Source organism: Rattus norvegicus, chromosome 11 (genome assembly GCF_021556685.1).
Source record: "Rattus norvegicus strain SHRSP/BbbUtx chromosome 11, alternate assembly SHRSP_T2T, whole genome shotgun sequence".
Taxonomy (NCBI): domain Eukaryota; kingdom Metazoa; phylum Chordata; class Mammalia; order Rodentia; family Muridae; genus Rattus; species Rattus norvegicus.
Genome location: NC_141544.1, coordinates 81,610,630 through 81,634,006, shown reverse-complemented (window position 1 = coordinate 81,634,006; position 23,377 = coordinate 81,610,630). Strand labels below are relative to the sequence as shown.

At 40.8% G+C, this 23,377-nt stretch overlaps 1 protein-coding gene and 1 long non-coding RNA gene across 28 annotated transcripts in view; one reads left to right on the top strand and one right to left on the bottom strand.

Annotated features, from left to right (window-relative positions):
• Lrch3 (leucine rich repeats and calponin homology domain containing 3) overlaps positions 1-23,377 on the top strand; it is a 99,772-nt gene that overhangs the window by 13,221 nt on the left and 63,174 nt on the right. For all 27 annotated transcript variants that reach the window (NM_001371838.2, NM_001371837.2, XM_087576185.1 and 24 more), the window contains exons 2-3: positions 20,604-20,748; positions 22,296-22,422. In NM_001371838.2, coding sequence (NP_001358767.2) covers positions 20,604-20,748; positions 22,296-22,422 — 272 coding nt within the window. The remainder of the gene's footprint in view (positions 1-20,603; positions 20,749-22,295; positions 22,423-23,377) is intronic.
• Positions 244-5,472, bottom strand: LOC134481085 (uncharacterized). Its single transcript, XR_015633511.1, has 3 exons — positions 5,203-5,472; positions 663-774; positions 244-333 (listed from the first exon to the last, which is right to left on the bottom strand). It is a non-coding gene; the product is annotated as an uncharacterized LOC134481085 (long non-coding RNA).

Here is a 23,377-nt window from a genome sequence, read left to right as displayed (position 1 = left end):
AAGTGTCTCAGGTAGAGTAACGTCTAAAGAAAAGAGGTTTACCTAGCTTATAATTTTAGGGTCTGAGAGTATATCACCTACTTCTGTTCAGCTCTCTGGTCAGGGCCTTATGGTGGTGGCATTACAGAGGCACATGCAGAAGAGGTCACATGACAAGACAGGAAACCAGAGAGCAGAGGAGGTTTGCCTTAGTCAGGGTTTCTATTCCTGCACAAACATCATGACCAAGAAGCAAGTTGGGGAGGAAAGAGTTTATTCAGCTTACACTTCCACATCGCTGTTCATCACCAAAGGAAGTCAGGACTGGAACTCAGGCAGGTCAGGAAGCAGGAGCTGATGCAGAGGCCATGGAGAGATGTTAGTTACTGGCTTGCTTTCCTATAGAACCCAAGACTACCAGCCTAGGGATGGCACCACCCACAAGGGGCCCTCCCACCTTGATCACTAATTGAGAAAATGCCTTACAGCTGGATCTCATGGAGGCATTTCCTCAAGGGAGGCTCCTTTGTGATAACTCCAGCTTGTGTCAAGTTGACACACAAAACCACCAGTACAAGGGCTAATACTGCATTTTATAATAGCTCTCTCTGAAAGGAACTAACTGGAGTCCCACAAGAGGTACTTTAATACCTTCAGAAGGCAGTGCTTCCTATGAACCTTACCTTGCAGTAAGTCCCACCATGTTCCATCGAGAGTTCAGGACCAGGTTTCTAACACACGGACCTGCAAGCACACTCAAACCATATTGTTCCAAAATCCAAAGAGAAACCCAGCCTGTAAGCATATAAGCATAACATAGACTTTATCCTGGAGTCCCTAGACACCTTAAGTTATATTTAGTGAGAGCCTCTGTGAAGAAAGATGATTTAATGATAGGATCTGTGTTAGTCAAGGTTCTCTAGAGGAGGAGGACCAGTGAATGCATATGTAATTATACAGGGGATTTAGTATACTAGCTTGCAGAATTAGAGGTTGGAGACTCCACAGTAGCCATCTGCAATCCTGAGAGCAAGGGAAGGCAGTAGTTACACAGTCTTAAGAAGCTGGAAGCTTCCTGGAGACTCACTGGTATGAATCCAGCTCAAAGGCTAAAGAAGCTAGAGTCTGATGTCCCCCTCTCAAAGCAATGGCAGCAGCATTGTTTGTACCCACTCAAAAAAAATTGAACTTGCCTACCAAAGTAACCTCCTTATGTTCTTCCCAAGCTCCCATGCATTGTACTGTGTGGTTGACATTATGGATCTCTTTCTATAAAATGCTGATTTGAATGCAAATAGCCTAACAGGTAACACCTTGATATACATTAGCAGGCTTTCTAGGTGTCTCTCGGTCTGGTCAAGCTGACAGCATCACAGTATCTTATTAGATAGTTCCCTTTACTCAGACCTAGGTTTTGTCTAGGATAATGGTGGGTTCATAGTTGGTTTTTGGCATCATCACCATTTTTATTACTATTGAAACTGGGTCCCATGTAGTTTAGACTAACCTCAATCTCTTGGTTCTCATCCCTCTGTTTCTTGGGTATTGGATTTCTATGCATGCATCACCATACCTACTTCTTTTTTTTTTTTTTTTAAGGTTTATTTTATGTATGAGTGCTCAATCTGTGTGTACTCCTACAGGCCAGAAGAGGCCATCAGATCCCATTACAGATGGTTGTGAGCCACCATGTGGTTGCTGGGGATTGAACTCAAGACCTCTGGAGAAGCAGCCAGTGTTTTTAACCACTGAGCCATCTTCAGCGCCTCGTACCCTACTTCTTATTGACAGTTTTAAAGCAGGGTCTCATGTGTCCCACACTGGCGTGAAACTTGCCATGTAGCCCAGACTGGCCTGGAGCTCGTGATCCTCCTGTTTATGCTTCCCCAGTGCATGTTTACAAAGCTCACACTACAACTTTGGTATACATTAGAAAATTATGTATAGGATAGTGATTTGTAAACAAGTGTTAGACTTTCAATAACATTAACCTTCTCTAATAGCGTTCTCCTCTGTGCAGTATCTGCCTGGAAAGAGGTTTATAGTTTGAGATTGCAGCCTTATGGAACAGAGTAACAAAGGTGTCGTTATTTTATGTGCGTGGCACTCTCTTCTTTCTTCCAGTTTGCGTATTTTGAAATAGAGTCCTGCATGTGTCCTGGTTGTCCTGAAATTCACTATGGAGTCCGGGTTCTAGAATGTGCTGGGCACTTGCTCTTCTACTGAGCTGTTACTGCTAAGTGGTGTTGTGTTCCCAGAGTGCTTCGTTGAAGGCATTTATTTTTCTTATTGCGCAGTTTAATTGTCTCCTAAATGGTACTTTTTACCTTGATTTATTTATCTATGTATTTATTTAAGGAGGCAAGGATAAGGCATGTGTGTATGCACCAATATATGTGTATAAGATCAGTTCTCTTCTTCTATTATGTTGGTCCTGGGGATTGAACTCGGGTCCTCCAGCCTTGTAAGTGCCTGAGCCCACTATCATCTCTCTGGCCCTGAGAATTTTCTGTTTAAAGTTGTAGAGAAATTCTTTATTAGTTATTTTTAGGCCTTCTACCAGTTGAAGTATCTAATGTCGTAATTCCATGCTTGCAGTGGTATTTCCATGTTTAGATTGTTGTCACCATGGGCATGTGCTCATATATTCAGCTCATCAGTCACCTGTGTTGGGACATTATTGGTTTGTGTACATTCTCTCAGAAGATCAATCATGCTTAAAAACCACTTTCTTTCTTTTTCACAGCTGTGCTTTCCACATATCCTATGAGTGGGATGCTGAAAAATGTATGTGGGCTGATAAAATTTTGGTGCATGTTTACAAAACTGGGCTATAAAAAATGTTATAAGGAAATTTATGTAGAGAAATGAAAGTTTAAACTCAGAACTACAACTTAATTTATCTCAGAGAACTGTCCGGGGCTCTAAGTTTGGTTTGGGTGACACAGACTGAGACAGTCTGTATTGGAAGAACATCTGTGACACCAAAGACAGGGATATATAACAACTGAAACTGAAAAGATAGCAATATGACAGACAGCAAGACAAGAAACAAGTTCCAAACCCTTTTAGCTGATATTTAAGACAGTGTCTCCCATAGTGCAGTCTGGCTTCCAGCCTGCTGTGTAGTCTGACTATTTCCCTCAGCTTCTGCTCCTCTTGCCTTTGCCTCTGGAGTGCTGGGGTTATGGAGCTTTGAGCATGTGTGCTAGGCAAGCACTGCCTGTCCTAGCTGGGCTGCAACCAGTCCTGCTTGGCATTGGAATAGCTTCATGTGGCTTAGGCTGGCCTCTAACTTGCTACTTCTTGGAAGGTGATCTTGATCTAGCCTCTTGCCTCTACCTCCTGAGTGCTGGAATCACTGGTGTGTGCCCATTCCGGACTTTTAAAGGTAGAGCCAGGAGAAAATAGATTCTGGTTGTTGAAACCACAGCCCTGGCAAACTGACAGACTCTGGACTCTGTCTTCCTGTTGTACTGTTTGTTCTTATATTGCCTCCTTTCTGATTAGAGCACTGCTTTTAGTTATCCTTTTAGATTCACTCTGCTGGCCACAAGTTCTCTTAGCTCTCTTTGTCTGAAGACGTCTTGATTTCTCTCTTCCATTCCTGAAGGGTGTTTTTCTAGTACAATTCTGGGTGAGCAATTGTTTCCTTTCAGCATCTTAGAAGATGTCCTACTTTCTCTGTCCTCTGAGGTTCATAATGTGGTATTTACTGTCATTCTGTTCTTTCTCATTGTTTTCCAGATTTTTTCTTTAGCTTTATCTTTCAGAAGTCTAGGTATGAAATATTTTTCCTGCGGGGGGAGGGTCAGGATGCAGGGATTCTCTGTGTTTCAGCCCAGGCTGTTCTGAAATTTATTCAATTGACCAGGCTGGCGTCAAATTCACAGAGAGCTGACTGCCACTGACTCTAAAGTACTGGGATTCAAGAGGCCCGTCACCACCACCACCACCACCACCACCACCACCACTCACAGCTTGGTTTGACATATCTTAATATCATTTTCCTTCTTTTTAAAATTCATGGTTTGTTGAGTGCCTCAAGTCTCTACATTTATTACTTCCAACCTGAGGAGGCTTCAGTCAGGGGCTTTTCCAGGCCTACGTTCCTCTCCTCACAGAACTCTAATGACACGAGGAGTCAGGTGTTTGTGTTCCCACTACAACTTTCTCTCTCTCTCTTTTTTTTTTTTCACTTTTTGTCTGTCATTCTAAATAGAGAATTTCTAGTGTTCTGCATTTCATTTCATTGCCAGTTTAAAAGATTTATTTTTAATTGTGTGTGTCTGTCTGTGCACTTGAGTTCCCTTAGAAGCCGGAAGCCTGCGATCCCTCTGGAGCTGGAGTTTCTGGTCGTCGTGAACCACTTGTCATGGCTGCTGGGAACTGACCCTAGGTCCTCTGCTAGAGGGCTCTAGCCACTGAGCCATCCCTCTGACCCCTACGCTCTTCTCTGCTCTGCATCGAAGTTGACCTTCCCTTTCCATGTGCTTGTTTCAGTTGCTTTAGTTTTCAGCTTTAGTTTCCATTTGTTTTTAATCTCATTTCTTTCAGTTTCCATTGCTCTGGTGAGGCTTTCTGCTTTCTGAGTGTTCAAGGCGTTTCAAGGTCCATTCAAACATTGTCACAGTGATCTAGCAGCTGCCCCACCCACTCGGTTTCTTTTTCTTGTTGCTGTGACTTGGTGTTGATGGGGTGCCAGCTTGGTGACTTAAGCTCCATGTCTGAAATATGGGTACAGACCAAAGCAATACAAACAGCAAACCCCAGAGACCTTGCTGCTGCTGTCTGCTGAGCCCCGAGGCCCCTGCACTCAGTCTTCTCGTTCTGTTTGATGTATACATCTCAGTACTTTAGTTGTACTAAGCAGAAGAAATAAGGAAGAGTCTATGTGTCCTGTGCTCCAGAAGCAAAAGTCACTAGCACTTACAGTTATAAATTTATGGGTGTGATTCTAAGTAAAAACAAATTTAAAAGTAGTTCACAAGTTGTATAAATGTGATATGACTTGAGTGAAATGCTTTAGAAGATACTGGTTTTTTTTTTTTTAACTTTTCTGGGTTAATATTAGTGAAATGAAAATATTTTATTGCTTTCTACCTCAAAATTTTCATAGGAATGCCGTAATGGTTGAAATAAAAAATGAAATATGTAAGCATAGAGTATTTCCACAGTATGGCAAACTTAGAAAGTTTCAAAAGTATGGCAGTGGTCCCTTACCTTCATTCAGCACGGATACTCTATTCCTCTGTTTGACATAGGCTGCAGCAGGCCCATGGGCAGCAGTCTCTTGGTGGTCAGACTACTTTGATATGGCCCATGAAGTACTTGACCTTCATGAGAATTAGGTTTATATTTGATTTAATATTGGTCTGTGTATTTTAGAAGGTGAGTTTTTTTTGTAGTTTGCATATACTGTTTCTCATTATGTTGCTCAGTATAGAAAAAACATCTAGTGTAGAGGTTGTCATACTCCCAGACTCTCGTCCTTCCATCCACAGTAGTAGTGAGTGCTCCTGATGATATGGTATGTGGCTGTTGCATAATGGGCCTTATTTGGTAAGGATGATGTCACTGTGTGGGATGGCCTGAAGCAGTTATTAAAGAACACAAGACTTTTGAGTGCTAGCATTTCTCACTAAATACCATTCTGCTGAAAACATTGTTCTTGGACTGGAATGAACCTAGATTTTCCTGGCCTGCTTACTGAGATTTTGAGAAATAAATCTTACTATCATAACTGTAGAGCTGGATTGAATATAATATTAAAATATATTTTTTCTTGAAGAGCAATGGGATTGGAAAGGAAAACATGCCAGTTTCTGTTACACAGACAGAATTTTGAGATTAAAGTTCAGCTTTGAGTTTTCAGTTTATTACTGAAGCATAAGATAATGATTATTAGAAAGTCCTGTGGGGCTGGGGATTTAGCTCAGTGGTCGAGCGCTTACCTAGGAAGCGCAAGGCCCTGGGTTCGGTCCCCAGCTTCGAAAAAAAGAACCAAAAAAAAAAAAAAAAAAAAAAGTCCTGTAATTTAAAATTTTTAATGCCCTTGGAAGCCTGTGATCCCTCTGGAGCTGGAGTTACATTAAAAAGAAGCAGATTATATTTCTACTTTGATTGACATGTTTGATATTTTTATTATTGTAAGATGTGCATTTCCGAATTTATTATCGTTAACTAGTTTTATGTATACATTGTTATACAAGTTGTCACCTCTATGTCTATCCCCAGAATTTTTATCATTCTAAAGTGATACAATTTTATCTACCAAACCAACCCTCTTGATTCCCTTCCCCCTCCTGCCCCAGTTTCTAGTAACCACTCTACCAAGACCCTGACTTGGACTGTTCTCAGGGATCCATGCACACAGAGCCCTGCAGGGTCTGTTCTTTGTCACCTGGCCTGCTTCACTTAGTTTTGTGTATCTATGATGTACCATGAAGCAGAATTACATTCCTTTCAAGTTCCAGGCCAGCCAGAGCAATGTAGAAGACCCAGTCTTTAAAACTAGCATGAAAAGAAGGGGCTGAGAAGGTATTCTGTTGCATCCAGGCAGCAAGCTCCATTTCCTCACCCATCCGCAGACATTTGGGGTGTTTATACTTTTTACTGTTGTGTATAATGTTGATGTGAATATTGATGTACAAGGTTGTCATGACTCAGTAGCTCAGAGTTTTAAGTATTACCGTGAGAGAGCAAGTCCCCACATTTAAGTATCACTGGTACTTAGGACTGACCGACTGGGGAAGGTTAGCCCCTACGAGTGTGGCAGAAATGAGTACACTGTCAGTTGAGCAAACCTAATAGCTGCCTTTCTGGAGACATTTGTGCTAAGAGCAGTATGTACTGCCCAAATGAGAGGTTTGGAATGTGTCCCTTGATTCCCGTTTCCTTTGTGTCTTAAGCCCTTGCCCTCAGAGAATAGCTAGAAGTCTGAACTCTATGGACAACTGAATGAGGTCAAGCTGACCTCTGTGGACATAGAGAACCTAAGTGTTCATTGAAAGTACTGGGATCGAGTAGTCGAGTAGTTCATGTGACTACTTTACCACATAAGTAGTTCCTGTCTATCAGATGTTACCATATTAATGTTCTGCTATCTTTTAGGAGAATGAATAGGAGAATAGGGTAAAAGAGAGTCATTTGATCTGACAGGAAGATATAGTGATCTCAGGCACCTTCAATATGAAAAGCAGACACTAATCTGTAAAAAAAAAAATGTTGCTTCAAGCAACTCAGGAGTGGTCAAAAGTGGTGATTGCATCAAAGGGCAAAATTGAAAAGGGAAAGAAAACAGACAAAATTACAGAGTTCTCTGAGACTAAATAACAACTTCTTAAGCTAAATGCTAGAAAACTACTGAAACACGTGTAATTATTTTCCTTTAAAGATTTAAGATGGTAGCTAATGTTTTTTTTCTACTTTTTTTTGCTGTCTTATTTGAACTAAGCTGTATTATATCAGTCAAAAATATTTCTGTAACTTATAATCTTCACAGTCTCAAACAGAAGTAGAAAATTTAAACAGCCGGCCAGAGAGAAAAGGCTGCCATTTCAGCAGGAACCAGGAGCAAGTGCACTGGGCAGAGCGTTTGCTGTGCACCCTGTTGTCTCTCTTTCTTTCTGTTGCTGGATTAGAATCCCCTACAAAAGCAGCTTGAGGAAGGAAGTCTTTATTTTGACTCATAGTTCTAGGGTACAGTCCATCAAGACAGATGTCATGGTGACGGGTCAGCTGCTCACCGTCGGGAAGACAGTCCAGCTCACTCTCTTTTATGGAGGGGAAGTCTTCGCACATCTGTTAACCTGTGAGTTAGTCCCTCACAGGCATGCCCAGGGGCTTGTCTACCAGGTGATTCTAGGTCCCATCAAATTGAAAATCAGCATTAACTATCGCATCTGACCCACGTGTGAGGACTTACGTTCAATCCTTAGGATGAATGTACAAATCTGAGTAAAGTGGTTCAAGCTGTGATCTCATCGAAGTGCTGGGAAGGCCCAGACCGGAATAACCCTGGAGCTTAATGGCCTCCAGCCTAGCCACCTAGGTCAACATGAGCCCCAGGTCCTTGTGAGAAACCCTATCTTAAAAAAAAAAAAAAAAAAAAGGTTGGAGGCTAGAGAGATGGCTCAACAGTTAGGAGTGCTTGCTGGTCTCAAGGAAGACCTGAGTTCTTTGAGCTCCAAGCTTATCCTCAGAAAGTCATAAACAGTTAAAAATAGGCCTACAGCTCCCTATGGAGGTGCAGCCTGTAGTCTCAGGAACAAGGGGCAGGAGGGTCAGAAGTTCAGGGTCATCCTGTGCTACGCAGGGGGGGCTGAGTGGTCAGGGAGGATTGCAGTCTTGTGAGGCAGACACTGATAAAGGCCCACACTCCGTAAGCAACCTGTAGACAAAAGATCAGCAGTATTCCAAAGCTAAGATTAGAGAATGACCTTGAACTTTGGAACCCGGCTTATTGTTGCATCTTTCTTTTTAAACAATTTTAAAACCACAGGTTTGTTTGTTTTTTAATGTATAGTAGTTTAAAATCACCAGGTGTAGTGGCATATGCCTTTAATCTACACTCTTCAAGTTCAGAACCAGCCCAGTCTACGTAGTAAGTTGCAGGCCAGCCAGGGAAACATAGAAAGACCATGTCTCAAAGGCAAACAAACAAACAAAAAACTAAATTAAAATATCACTATAGGTTGGGGATTTAGCTCAGTGGTAGAGCGCTTGCCTAGCAAGCACAAGGCCCTGGGTTCCGTCCCCAGCTCCGAAAAAAAGAAAAAAAAGAAAAAAAAAATAAAATAACACTATAGTAGAACGACTTTATATAGTTTTAAACAGAAGAAAACCAGGAAAAATTCAAGTTACGAAACATCTCTCCCAGGAGTAGGGAGGATGATTATAATAAAAATTAATTGTTTGCTAGTATGAAAAACTTCAAGAATTAATAAAATATATTTGAAGACCCTTCCCTCAAAACAAGTTTTTAAAAAAAATCACTTTTTCTAAGTGGGGCCATGTGACAAGTACACTTATTACTAGTCATGTCTGATTCTTACTGCACGGTTAGTGAAATAAAAAGGGAAGCCCAGCTTTTCTGTTCACTAGCTTAAATGATTAGCATGTTGCAGTCTTTGGAAGGCAGGAGTGGTTCTTGCTACTTTAGTATACAGAAAGATGAACCCACGTACCTACTATGAAATAACTGAGTTAAAAAGAGAAAAAAATACCTTTATAGCTTTTTCATGACCCGTGAGTCCTTTGGTCTGCATCCCATCCTCTCTCTTCACCCAATAGAGCTCTCTCTGAGTTGTACCCACACTTTCACCTCTTTACCCATAGCCAGTATAGGCAGTGTTGCATTCAAGGGAGAATGTGCGGTGTTTTTCTTTCTGGGTTTGAGCCACCTGACTTAATACACTCCCAGGGCCACTTGTTTCCTGGCAATTTCATGATACTGTTTTCTTCACAGCTGAATAACATTGCATCTTACATGTACGTCACATTCGCATTACCATTCATCTCCTGATGGATAGGTAGGCTGCTTCCGTTCTTTGTTGTTGTGAATCAGCAGTGAACATGGGTGTGCAAATATCTCTGCAGTAGAATATAGGGGTTTGGGTCAGTGCAAGTAGTAGTATATCTGATCATACGGTGGGTCTCTTCTTAATTTCAAATATTTCTTAAGAAACAGGTCACACGGCATATATTTCTGGTCCTTATGAATTGTACGCAGCCTCTCTGGCTCAGTGCTGCAGCTTGTACGCCTCTCAGTCTGGCTAGACAGCCTTCGTAGCGCTCCAGCTTCTTCTGGCTGGTTCTAAGGCTGGTGTCTGATATTGTAGGTTTTTATATACCAGACTTCTGTCTTGAGTATCAATTTCTGGTTTGCTTTTCTATTACTGTTAAAGAAAACACTTCAAAACTTAGTGGCATAATGCAACAGTTAACTTAATTCTGTAGCTTCCTGTAGGATTATTAGCTTGACCCCTCTCTGTCTACACAAATGTACCTTGCCGTAAGTTTGTCGTGCGGGTAAGAAAATAGCTAGTTCCAGAACCAGAGTAAGGAAGTTTTGAGGTCATCCTGGAATATCTTGTGCCAGAATGTTAGCAAATCTGAGCATCAAAATAAACAAGGCTCACATAGGTAGGTAATACAGACAATGAGTAAAATGAGAGGCCTACAGCCATGAAGACAATAAGCTAACAGATAGATTAAATAGGAGAAGGGATTCCATAAATTAAAAACATTTTAGCTGGGTATGTTGGCTCATGTCTGCAGCCTCAGCAGTGGGGAAGCAGAGAGATCTCTGTGAGTTTAGGGCCGGCCAGGGCTACATAGTAAGACTTTGTCTCAAAACTAAACCGTTTGTATTTTAGAAGGGACATGAAGGCCCAAAGTCATATGGACAAATATTCCTAAAGAACCATCTCACGATTATAACCCATCTCAGCCTCTGTTTATTATTACATCTTTTGGGTTTATCTTTTCACTTGTTGGCACATGTGTTCATTCTATTATGTATTTTTATCTTTTCTTTAAACTTATTTAGCTGAGGAATAAAAGCAATTTACATACTTGGGAGATACCATGTGATATTTTAATATTACTTGTATAATGTTTAGCTTAGGGTAAAATTAGCTATTACCTTAAGCATCTTTGTGTTAAGAAATTCCAGTTCCTTTCTTGTCTTTTTGAGCAGTGCTGCACATTACGGCAGCCACCCTAATCTGCAGTAACACCCCAGAACATTGTCTTCCTGTCTAGCTTGTACCTATTGAGCACCCTCTCTCCACCTCTCCTATTCCCCTCCACCCCTCAGCCTCTGGAACCATCATTCTACTCTGAGCTTCTATGAGAAAAAGCATTCTATCTCTGCTGGGAGTAAAATCATGCAGTGTTTGCCCTTATATGTGACTTCACTTGACATGTTTAATTGTTATCTCCATATTGTTGAGTGATAAGAGCCCATCTTCTTCATAGCTGAATAGCACTGTGGTTGTATATGTACCAGATGTTCTTCCACATTGATTAGCTGATGAACATATAGGTTGTTTTGGATTTTTCTTGTTCCTAGTTTTTGTTTGCTGTCGTGAACACTGCTGCAATAAAGTTGGGGATGCAGATGTTGGATTTGATGGGAATACAGAAGGTAGATTTGATATGTTTTACCTTGAGGCTTGTTTGGAATAAGTGACCTTTTATCTATCTATCTATCCATCCATCCATCCATCCACCCATCCATCCACCCACCCATCCACCCATCCATCCACCATCCATCCACCCATCCACCCATCCACCCATCCACCCATCCATCCACCCACCCACCCACCCACCCATTCATCCACCCACCCATCCATCCACCCACCCATCACCCATCCATCCACCCATCCACCCATCCATCCACCCATCCATCCACCCACCCATCCATCCATCCACCCACCCATCACCCATCCATCCACCCATCCATCCATCCACCCATCCACCCACCCATCCACCCATCCATCCATCCACCCACCCACCCATCCATCCACCCACCCATCCACCCACCCATTCATCCACCCACCCACCCATCCATCCACCCACCCATCACCCATCCATCCACCCATCCATCCATCCACCCATCCACCCATCCATCCATCCACCCATCCATCCACCCACCCATCCATCCACCCACCCATCACCCATCCATCCACCCATCCATCCATCCACCCATCCACCCATCCACCCACCCATCCATCCACCCACCCACCCATCCATCCATCCACCCACCCATCCACCCATCCATCCACCCACCCATCACCCATCCATCCACCCATCCATCCATCCATCCACCCACCCATCCATCCATCCATCCATCCATCCATCCATCCATCCATCCATCCATCATCTCTTCTTCCCTTTCTTCTTACAAAGTCTAGTCTCATGGGCTCTTCCTACCTCAGCCTCCTAAGAAAATCTTTTTTTTTTTTTGGTCCTTTTTTTCAGAGCTGGGGACCGAACCCAGGGCCTTGCGCTTCCTAGGTAAGCGCTCTACCACTGAGCTAAATCCCCAGCCCCAGAAAATCTTATTTTCTATCTAGATTACACAGTATTTCTTCAAAAAACAAAAAAGGCAAAGTTTTGTCTTGGTCCCTTTCAGTATTTCAGTTAGTTATGTTGTAGCCTTGTATAGACTGAGGTTTTGTTTTTTTGTTTTTTGTTTTTTTTTTTTGAGTCCACAATTTAAATTTGTTTTTAAAATTATTATTTATTTTTGATGTATGGATATTTCACCTGCATGTATGTTTGCACCATGTGCATGCAGTGCCCCGGGAAGCCAAGAGGGGACATCAGATCCCTTAGATTGGAGTTATAGGCAGTTGTATGCTACCATGAGGGCACTGGGAATTGAACCCAAGACCCTAGAAGAACAGCCAGAGCCCTTAACTGCCGAGCCATCTCTTCAGCTCCATACAATTTTTGTTTCAAACATTCACTGCGGCTTTTATTTATTTATTTATTTGGTTATCATTTTTGTTTTAAGTGGTTTAGTTTTGTTTTTTTTTCCAAGACAATTTCTCTGTATAGTCTTGGCTGTCTAGGAACTGTCTCTGTAGACCTGGCTGACTTTGAATTCAAAGAGATTGGCCTGCCTCTGCCTCCCTATTGCTGAGATTAAAGGTCTGCACCAACACCGCAGGGCGCCTCATTGTTTTCTGATTGAATACCTGTTATACTCTTCATGACAAGTATAAAGTATACAGAGCTGAACCATACAGTTTTCCCTCAAAACACACCTACTGTTTACTGTGTGGCACGGTAACTGCAGGAAATAATAGTGTGTGTTTCAGAATAACTAACAAGGTCAATTTCAGTTACTCCACCATGAAAAAGATAGGTAAGCAAGACAGTGCATATGTTAATGAGCTCAACAGTCATCCATATACATAGGTTATACACTTCATATCAAAACACACTGTGCCCCATAAATCGATGCAGTTGTAATCTGTCAATCAAAAATAATATTACTAATGGAAACTTGATGTATGAATCTGAAATGATCATTCTTATACTCTTAAGACTTTTAAAAACACTATTATTTAGGTTTTTTTTTCATTTAATATATTTTAAAGCAAAATGAATACTTTTGAAATGAGTTTAATGTTGAAGATGTGGTTTTATAAAGAAGGTAATCAGGATTTTAAATGTGAAAGTGATTACTTAAAGCTTTTTCCACTGAAATATTTCTTTTTTTAATGTTCTAATTGAAATAGAATTCATCGCTTCCCTTTCCTCCTTCTAGCCCCTCCCAACTACTGCCCCTCAAACCTCTTCCATGCCCCCCTCCAATCTCAAGTTGTTGGACTCTTTTTTTTTTATATTTTTTGGGGTGTGTGTGTGTGTGTGTGTGTGTGTGTGTGTGTGTATGGTCAGGGTTGCCTACTCTGCACTAGACAACCAGTCAGCGACTCATTCCTATGAGAGGTCAATTCTTCTAGCACTTATTTGCACCCTGTCGCTCTTTGTCTCTGGGTAGGACCCCAAAAGAATCCCTTCCATGTGAGCTTACTTATCGATACCATTGTTCTGCTCTTGTTTATGCAGCCATTTCTAGGAGAGACTGATGTTCCCTGAGCCACAGATGCAGGAGCTGTGGTAAAGATGTTATCTGTCAGTTGGGACAGGCTCACCATGATTGTGTCTAGTGGTTTTTCTGTGATGGTCTCCTTTTCCCAGCTTTCTTTAGTTGCTGTATTGGGATTTTATTGATATGACCAAAGCAACTCTTACAAAGAAAATCATTTAATTGGGGCTGGCTTACAGTTTCAGAGGTTCAGTCCGCTATCATCATGGTAGGAAGCATGGCATTATGCAGACAGACTTGGTGCTGGAGGAGCCAAGTTCTACAACTTGATCTAAAGGCAGCCATGAGACTTGTCTTCCTCAGGCAGCCAGGAGGAAGGTCTCTCAATGACACTTCCTCTAACAAAGCCACACCCCTAATAGTGCCACTTCCCATTGGCCAAGCATATTCAAACCACCACAATTGCCTCTAGCTTTTTGTAGGGTTGAGAACTCTTGAGGCTTCCCTGTCCATGTTAGCATATCTATCAGTGTTGTTCTTGTTCCTATCAGTGTTGTTCTTGTTCAGGTAGCCGCGTTATTAAGACTGTATGGGTGTAGCTTCTGCCATTCCTAGGAGACACAACCTCACAGTAAACTTCCTGGTCCTCTGGTCAATCTTCCTGTCCCCCCTTCCACGGTTGTCCCCGAGCCTTAGAAACAGGAGTTGGCTTATAGATTTGGGTTCCACAATTTAGTATTTTGATTAGCTGTGGTTTTCTGTAAGGATCTTTATCTGTTCCCTGATTTAAAAAAAAAAGGGGGGTGGGGGGGACTACACTTTTCCAGCTAGATCCTGGAGAGGAATAGAACTATTTCTTTTAATTAATTGAGAGTTTCATCTTTTCCTATTCCAAAAATGTTCTTGTATTTATATCAGGCCTAAATAGGCCATTTTCTGCCTTGCTCGGCTGAATAAAATATCCAAAGGCTGTGCCAAAAATTGGTGTAGTCGTTGGCTTACGCACTATCATTAGACAGAAATGGCATTTAGAAGACCAATACTCAGGATGTGAAACACAGAGGTAACTTAATAGCTTAATTGCAAAGTTGTTTATGATCCAGATGGTGGCTTTTATAGTACTTGGCAGTCTGGAAATCAGCAGATGATTGGTTATTTTGGCAGCGAGATGAACCCTCAGAGGCCTGTGTCGTCGTATTGCATATGTGTGTAAAGTCAAGGAGCTTGCTCTAGCCACACAAGGATACAGTAGCCTCTCCTTCACTGAACTTTGCTGAAGGATAGGAAAAATATCGTAACATTTTAACATAGGTCTTTTTATTTTATGTTTTTTTCCTTTTGTAAAAGCAAAAATAATGAATATATTATTAGTTCTTAGGGGTGACCAGTGATTAAAAAATGATGATCTGTGATTTAGGGAAGGCTTGGTATTTCTTTTCTTTTTCTTTCTTTTTTTTTTCTTTTGATATATCAAACATGGGAAACTGACTTAATGCTTTCATCTTTGTGTTTTATTCTATATGAAAAATTCTCCTTGAGTCATTTAGCTTGACTCAGAATAGGCACAAGAAGCAGTAATAGAGGAAAGGAGATTAATGACTTCAACATGCGTTTGGACCAAGAAACTGATATTTGCTGGTAGGATTAGGTTTGGGAAGAAAAGAAGGCCGCCCAGAATGGTTTCAGAATTCTGACTAAAGTAACCACAGAAATAAAAGCATCATGAATGCCAGGTGGTGGTGCTGCACACATTTAATCCCAGCACTCAGACGACAGAGGCAGGTGAATCTCTGAGTTTAATGCCAGCCTGGTCTACAAAGCTAGTTCCAGGACAGCCAGGGCTACACAGAGCTGTTTCTAGGGAAGAAAAAAAAAAGGAAAGAAAGAAAGAAAAAAAAATGAACCATGCTTTAAGACAGGAACTATTGGAAATACAACACATTAGCAAATATATAATGTTTAGCAGTGTTTCTGTGTAAAACTAGTCCTCATTAAGTAAGAGATAGGCATGTTTTGTGCCTGTAACCCCTGCATTCAGGAATCTGAGGCAGGAGCATCTGAGGTTCCTGGCCAGCCTGAGCAAAACTAGAAAACAATAGTAAAAGAGTGTAATATTCCCTCTCTGCTAGCAATTGATAGAAAAATCTAATAAAACCTAATAAGTCTAATAAAAAATGATTGAAAAATGGCAAGTATTGAGTGAATATTATCAAATAAGTAAACGTAACATATAGACTTAACTGGAACATGATGTCTGGTGTAGAAGTCTTTTTAGACTCATGAAATATTTATATGAATGATCACTTGCTGAATCATAGGGAAATCTGAGCAAAAACAAAGGATTAAAATCAGATATATTTTATTACAGCTAGAAATCACTAACAAAAATATGAGTAGAATGTCCTTCTATGTTTGGCAATTAAGCAATATTTTTAATAGAATGAGTCAAATAATAATGAAAATTATAAGATATCAATATCTTTAATAACCTAATAAAACTTATACTATATTATTAAGGGTTTATGAAATAACAACAGCAGTGAAGAAAAGTTATAGTTTTAGGGGGCTTTTTCCCCTCTTTTTCTTAAAGATGGAGTCTTACTTTGAGGCCCTGTCTAGTCTATTGGCCTGGAACTCATAGAGACCCACCCGCCTAAGCCTTCTGAGAGATTAAAGCTGGTTTTTGTTGTTGTTAAGGTAGGTGTCTTACTATGTAACCACAGCTGGCCTGGAACTTACCCTGCTTTTACCTAAGATTGAAGCCATGTGCTGTTATGTCTGATGAATGTATAGCTTTAAATGCATATATTTGAAAAATAAGTAAAATTTAGTGGGCTAAAATTTGAAGAAAGAAAAAAAAAAACCAACCCCAGCATGATTCCTCCTGATAGAAGAGAGGTGATAAAGATGAGAAGGGAGCAGAGTAGAAGCCGCACACATGTGGTGAACAGACTAACCAAGCGAAAGTCAATGGTGTGGAGGGGCTGTGGCTGAGGGACAGTGCTTCTCTAGAATACACGAGCTCTACACCCAACCTTAGCACTGAAGAAAGGCAAAGACAATGCCAGTGATGTTGTAAACTTAGGATGCTCTCCTCAAGAAAGAAGGTATAAATAACCAAAGCAAAAGAATATAGTAGGGGAGGTCACTATAGATACTATAAAAGTTTGTAAACACAGGATATTATGAATAGCTTTATGCTAATAAAAATAGCAGACAGCTAGGCCAGCATGATGATAAAAATGCTTGTGGTCAACTGGGCAGTGGTGGCGCAGGCCTTTAATCCCAGCACTCTGTGAGGCAGAGGCAGGTGGATCTCTGTGAGTTCCAGGCCAGCCTGGTCTACAGTGTGAGTTCCAGGACAGCTAGGGCTACACAGAGAAATTATATATTGAAAAACCAAAAACCAAGCCAATCAACCAACCAAACAAACAAAAAACCTCTGTGGTCTCAGTGTTTATGAGGCTGAGGAGAGAGGATTGAGCTTACAAATTAAGATCAGCCTGGACCACAAAATAAGATCTCATTCTAATGAAAATAAAAATAGAAAACAAGACAAAACCAGCAAACTCCTAGAACATAATTTAAAACTGATTCAAGAAAATATAAATGATCTTAAAATATTAAAAGAAGTCCAGTAGAGTAATTCTTCAAGGAAGACTCTAAGCTTAAATGAATGGCTTTACCAGCAATTCTAACAAGCTTTAGTAATAACAATAATAATTTGAAACCTACATAGCCCTTTCAGTCAGTAGAAGAGGAGGGAATGCTCCCAGTCCAAGTTGAGGAGGGTAGTACAATTTTGCTGTCAATACTAACAGTCATTCACAATGACTAAGTAAGAACTTGCACTGTGCTCGAGCAAGCTGAACAGTGTAAAGGATACACGGCAGAAGCAGAGAGCCTGGGTGAGGCGGAGAGCCTGGGTGAGACATAGTGTCAGAGAGCCCTGGGCTTGTGTTAGTCACTTCCTCCCTGCTGCAGCACAGTGCAGCTGACCGTGGGGCGTCACCACAATCCAGAACCGGGAAGCCGGGTCGATAATGCTGGCACTCTGCTCCTCTTACCTGCTTGTCCTGTCTGAGACCTCCACACTCCCTTCTGTTCAACCTTTCTGGGAGGACCCTCGTAGAGAACCCAGAGGTGCTCTTTGGTAGCTAAATCTAACGGAGTTGACAGTGATGGCAGCCATCACTTTGCTTCAAACATCACACTTTGTTATAAAATCTCTTAGAAATTAGAAAACTGCTCTTGTCTACTTTAATAGAACGAAGGATTTATGAGGATATGGCATATTAAAAAGTAAAAACTGAGAATCCCTCCCTTGGGTTTCCTTCTATTCTCAGTAGTTCTTTCTCACATTTTCTTAATGAACCTACTATCTTTGCAAAAAAAAAAAAAAAAGGAAAATTCCATATTACTGTAATAAAATATAAAAGTCATAAGATTATCTCAATACAGGAAGAAAACTTATTAGTAAAATTAATACCTATTACCAATAAAAAGTCTTAGCAAACTTAGGTTTTCTTAATTTCATATAGTCAACAAAGAAAACGGTTGAAATTAGTAACAAAAGAGATAATTCTTTTATTCAACATTATACTTGATGTTCTAACAAACAGGGTGAGGAAATTGCGTGAATACATGAAAAGCACAGAGGAAGAAACAAAGGCTCCATTATTCAGAGAGCCATGTAAACAGTCTGAAAGGATCAGCAGACAAGTTGTTTGAATTAAAAATTTACCAAGGCTGTCAGATACAAAATCAAAATAGGACAGTTATTTTACTTCTCCATGTGAGTGGGTTGGGATGTCAGTCAGAGAGCAAGCAGGCATAGGCATGCTGTGGCACACGTGGTGGCCATGGGTAAACTTCAGGAGTTGTTTCTTTCCTTCCAGTGTGGCATCCAGGGATCGAATTCAGGGTGTTAAGTGTGTGAACAAGTGCATTTACTCACCGAGCCATCTCAGCTGGCTCCTCCTCTCCTGTTTTATTATTTTTTTGAGATAGGATCTCTGGATGCAGCCCAAGGCTAACCTCAAACTCAATCTTTCTGTCTTAGACTCCTGCATGCTAAGATTACAGATTCGTGTCCCAGTGTTCTGACCTTTTTATAAAACTAGCCACTGAGGTCCAGTGAGGTGGCTGTGCAGGTCAAAGGCCCTGCTGCCCATCCTGGCAACCTGAGTTCAATCCCCAGGACCTACATGGTGGAATGATGTTAGCATTTTGTCTAATCTCTGCCCCACAGTTACCTGGCAACAGCCAGGTATGCCTGAAAAAGGGACTGCTCACCCCCTCCTCTCTCCCTTGCTCTCTTGCCTTCTTGCTCCTGCTCTGTCCTCTTGCCCCTTCCCCCTCTCTCTCCACATGCCCATGGCCCTCCTCTCCCTCTCCCTCTCTGCTTTTCTCTTCTCTGCTACCCTTTTAACTCCCCTCCCCATGCCCTGAATAAACTCTAGTCTATACTATACTGTCCTGTGCCTGGTCCTTCAAGGGGAAGGGAAGCCTCAGCATGGGTTCTTGGAGGCACCCCTTCCCCCATACCTGACTATAATACATCCACCAAACATATTCCTTTTCTCCTTATCTTTTTATAAACACAATAATTGATACCTCCAACTTTTCTTCCGGCCTTCACATGGCAGTGTGGTGGGTGAACACACACACACACACACACACACACACACACACACACACAAATATAAGCAAAAACAAAATTAATCTTAAAATCGATAGCCACTCATGCTCTATTCTACATTAATAATTCATTGGGAATTGTAAAATACTGATACCCTGGGTGGTTTTTTTTTAACCTATAAGTAGGCTATTTTCATTTCATCATTTAACTCTTTGGTTAGAATATCTAGGTTACTCAATGATATCTTCATATAGGAAAGGCAAAATAAATGGTTGATTCTTCCTTTTCTTTTTTTTTTTTTTTTTTTTTCTCTTTTTCTGGAGCTGGGGACCGAACCCAGGGCCTTGTGCTCCCTAGGCAAGGGCTCTACCGCTGAGCTAAATCCCCAACCCCAAATGGTTGATTCTTTTAATCACTTCATAAGCTAATAAATTGGTTCTCTGTCTCTTTGGGGCAATGATTTTAAAATTATGACTGAATATGCATGATGGATTTTATTCACTGAAATTACTTAATTTAAGCTGGAAGGTGATCTTGCACCTTGTTTCGAAAAATGAAAACAAGTTTTTTTTTTTTTTACTCTGTGTGTGTGTGTGTGTGTGTGTGTGTGTGTGTGTGTGTGTGTGTACGTACATGTGCTTACCAGCCTACAGAGACAGAATTACAGGCAGTTTTGATCTGCCCACTGTGGGTTCTGGGAGCCAAGCTCTGGTGCTGCTTTAGGAAAACAGCAAGTATTCCTAACTAGTGAGCCATTTTTCCAGCCCCTCAATTACTATTTTTATTGAGGCTCACGTTGTGTCATTGCATTGGGACCAAAAAAGGTTCCTGGGTGTGCTTTAACAAAGGACTGTAACTTTCCTTAGTAGAGAGTAGGCAGTTGAGTTGCTGAGATGGTTCAGCGGATAAAAGGTACTTGCCACCAGCCCTGACATCCTGATCTCTGGCTTCCTCGGTGGGAGAAACCCACCCTGGAGAGCTGTTCTCACTCCCAGGAACACATCATGGCGTTCTCATTCACCCTCCCCACCTTCTCTCTCGTGCTTACGTGGCAAGGTGGGTTTATTGTTGTTGTTGTTGTTATTGTTGTTGTTTCTGGAGGGATCCACTTGTGTCTGATGATGTTTGGAACTTAGTTATGCAGCTTTGATAGGATGAGTGTTCAATGTCTTAGAATGTGCATTATTTACAGAGAATAACTAGGTGTGGAAAGTGAAAAGGAAGCATTTCCTAGCAGCAGTTTAAAGGTGTATGTTTAATGGGATACTCTGGCTGGTTAATAAGTATTTTGATGCTTATATTGAACCAGTTTCTACAATAGGAATTCTGGAGAAATCAAGTAATTATGAAGTATGCTAACTAATTCAGTAAAACATGTTTCAAAGAATGGTTTTAAGCTTTTATGTTTTCTTTCAGACCTGTCACGAAATCGCCTCTCTGAAATTCCTATGGAAACGTGCCACTTTGTTTCTCTGGAAAGTCTTAACCTGTACCAGAATTGTATTCGGTATATCCCAGAGGCTGTTCTAAACTTACAAGCTCTGACATTCCTTAATATTAGGTAAGAATGCTATTCTTTTGAAAAAGTGGTTTCATATTACCTTTAATTTTCTCCTCTCAGTCACTGAAATGTTTGCAGTTACTTCTCTGTTCCACCAGCAGTTTCTGATATGTTCTTAGAATATAGTAATGTTTCTCCCATGTTTCTCATTTCTCTATTTTTAGCTTTGCATAATTAACAAACTCTACTAGCTGTTAGTCTGATAGGCCTGTAGAAGTCTTGCAGCTGTGGTTCTCCAGTTCTATTTTCAAGTAAACTTTATCAAGTGAATACTAGATAAGATGGACGGGGTTGCAGCTTAGCTGGAGGAACATTAGCCTGGTGTGCACAGGCACTGGGTTCAGTCCCCAGCCACACACACACACACCACACACAGACACACCACACACACTACTCACACATACACACCACGCACACACACACACACACACACACCATTGTTATTTTTATTGTGTACGTGCATGCTGTGTTTGGCTGAGCGCTGTAATGCATATACAGAGGCAGAGGGCAACCTTGCAGAATCATTTCTCTACTTCCACTTTTATGTGAATTCTAGGGATTGAATTCAGGTTGCCATATTTATGTGGGAAGTGCCTTTACCCACTGAGCCATCTCATTGGACCATGGGAATATTTTGATGCCCAGTTTAGATACCTTAAAAACAAGATCCATCCCTGAGGCCAGTGAGATGACTCCATCATTAAAAGCGTATGCTGCCTTTCCAGGGACCTGGATTGAGTTCAGTTCCTATCATCCTGTCAGACAGCCCACAACTGCCTGTAATTGCAGCTCCAGGGGAATTTGATGCTCTCTTCTGGCTGCTTTGGGTACTGCACTCATGCACATAAACCCACTCTGACACACACATATACACTTAATTAAAAATAAAAATAAAATCTTAAATAAAATTCACTCCTTCTAGCAGTTCTTAAAATCTCATTAAAAATAACACTAGAACTATTTTTCTTAATAAACATATAGTAGATTATTATTAGATTAAAATTTTTTAAAGATCCATGAAATATGTTAACCAACAAAAAAGATCTTGAAAATAGGGAAACACATGGCCCTAAAAGAATTACTCTGGAGTTAAATTTACATGGAAAGGCTGGAGAGACGGCTCAGCGGTTAAGAGCACCGACTTCTCTTCCTGAGGTCCTGAGTTCAATTCCCAGCACCCACATGGTGGCTCACAACCACCTATAATGAGATCTGAGATCCTCTTCTGGTGTGTCTGAGGACAGCTACAGTGTACTCATATACATAAAATAAATTTAAAAATTTACATATTAAACTTTAATTTCTTTCTATTCTAAAAGAAATATGCTTAATATTTTATATATCTATTATATCTTAATGTTTTTTTAATAAACAAAGATTCTTGCTATCTGTCTAAATTTGGTCAGCAGGGAATTGATTAAACTGACAGAACTCAAATCTAGTATCCTGTTTGTTCTTTTTAAGACTTAGTTTTGTATCCAAAATAACAAAGATGGAGATTTTCCTTCAATGGTATCTGACTGCTCTTTCTCTACTTACTCACTTAGTCGGAACCAGCTGTCAACATTGCCAGTCCACTTGTGTAACTTACCACTGAAGGTCTTAATCGCTAGCAATAACAAATTGGTCTCCCTTCCTGAAGAAATTGGACAGCTCAGACATCTGACGGAACTTGTAAGTTAACATTTTATTTTTTGATCATACAACATGTCTGTAGTCTTCTATATGATAAAAATTGAATATTAAAATTGCTTTTAAAGTAATTTTATAGTGTTGGCTTGACAATTTAATCAAGCAAGACTTCGGTGTACAAGTCTTAATATCGCCACACAAAATGGGGAAACACCATTGGTTATTTTCAATCCAGCATTAAGTGATTTCTGTATTACTAAACTTTTGAGACATAAGTTAATAATGTAGTTGAGTTTTCAAATTAAAATGTTTCTATCAATATTTTTATGATTTCTACTAAAGTTACTCTGATTTTGTGTGTGTGTTTGACCTCTGGAATATGTAGCCAACTGTCATTGACTATTACGTATTATCTAGGATTCTGTTAGACTTCATGTACTATTATCTGTGAATATACAAGAAAGCGTCTCTTTTTTTTTTTTTTTTTCCCCCGGAGCTGGGGACCGAACCCAGGGCCTTGCGCTTCCTAGGTAAGCGCTCTACCACTGAGCTAAATCCCCAGCCCCGAGCGTCTCTTTTTTGTTTGTTTATTTTCTTCAAGGCAGGATTGTTCAGTGTAGCTTTTGCTGTTCTGGAACTTGGCTCTGGAGACCATGCTGGCTTTGAACTCACAGAGATCTGCTTTCCTCTGCTTCCCAGGTGCTGGCTTAAAAGCCCCACCACTGCCAGGCCCAGGAACCCGTCTCCTAGCTGTTTATGTTTTGTGTTTGTGTAGGATTCAGACCATTTATTCCCCACAGTTCTATTATGAGCTGGACTAATAGTGTGTGCATTTCATAGCTAAGGAACTAGTGCTCAGATGACATAATGTGCCAGGCCGTGTCTCCATAGGATTGGAGCTAAAGCCTGTTTCCTATTACTTGAAACGATCAAATGTAACTTTGTCCAGTGAGATTTAGAAATACTGTCTTTTTGGTGTGGTTTATTAATATAGATG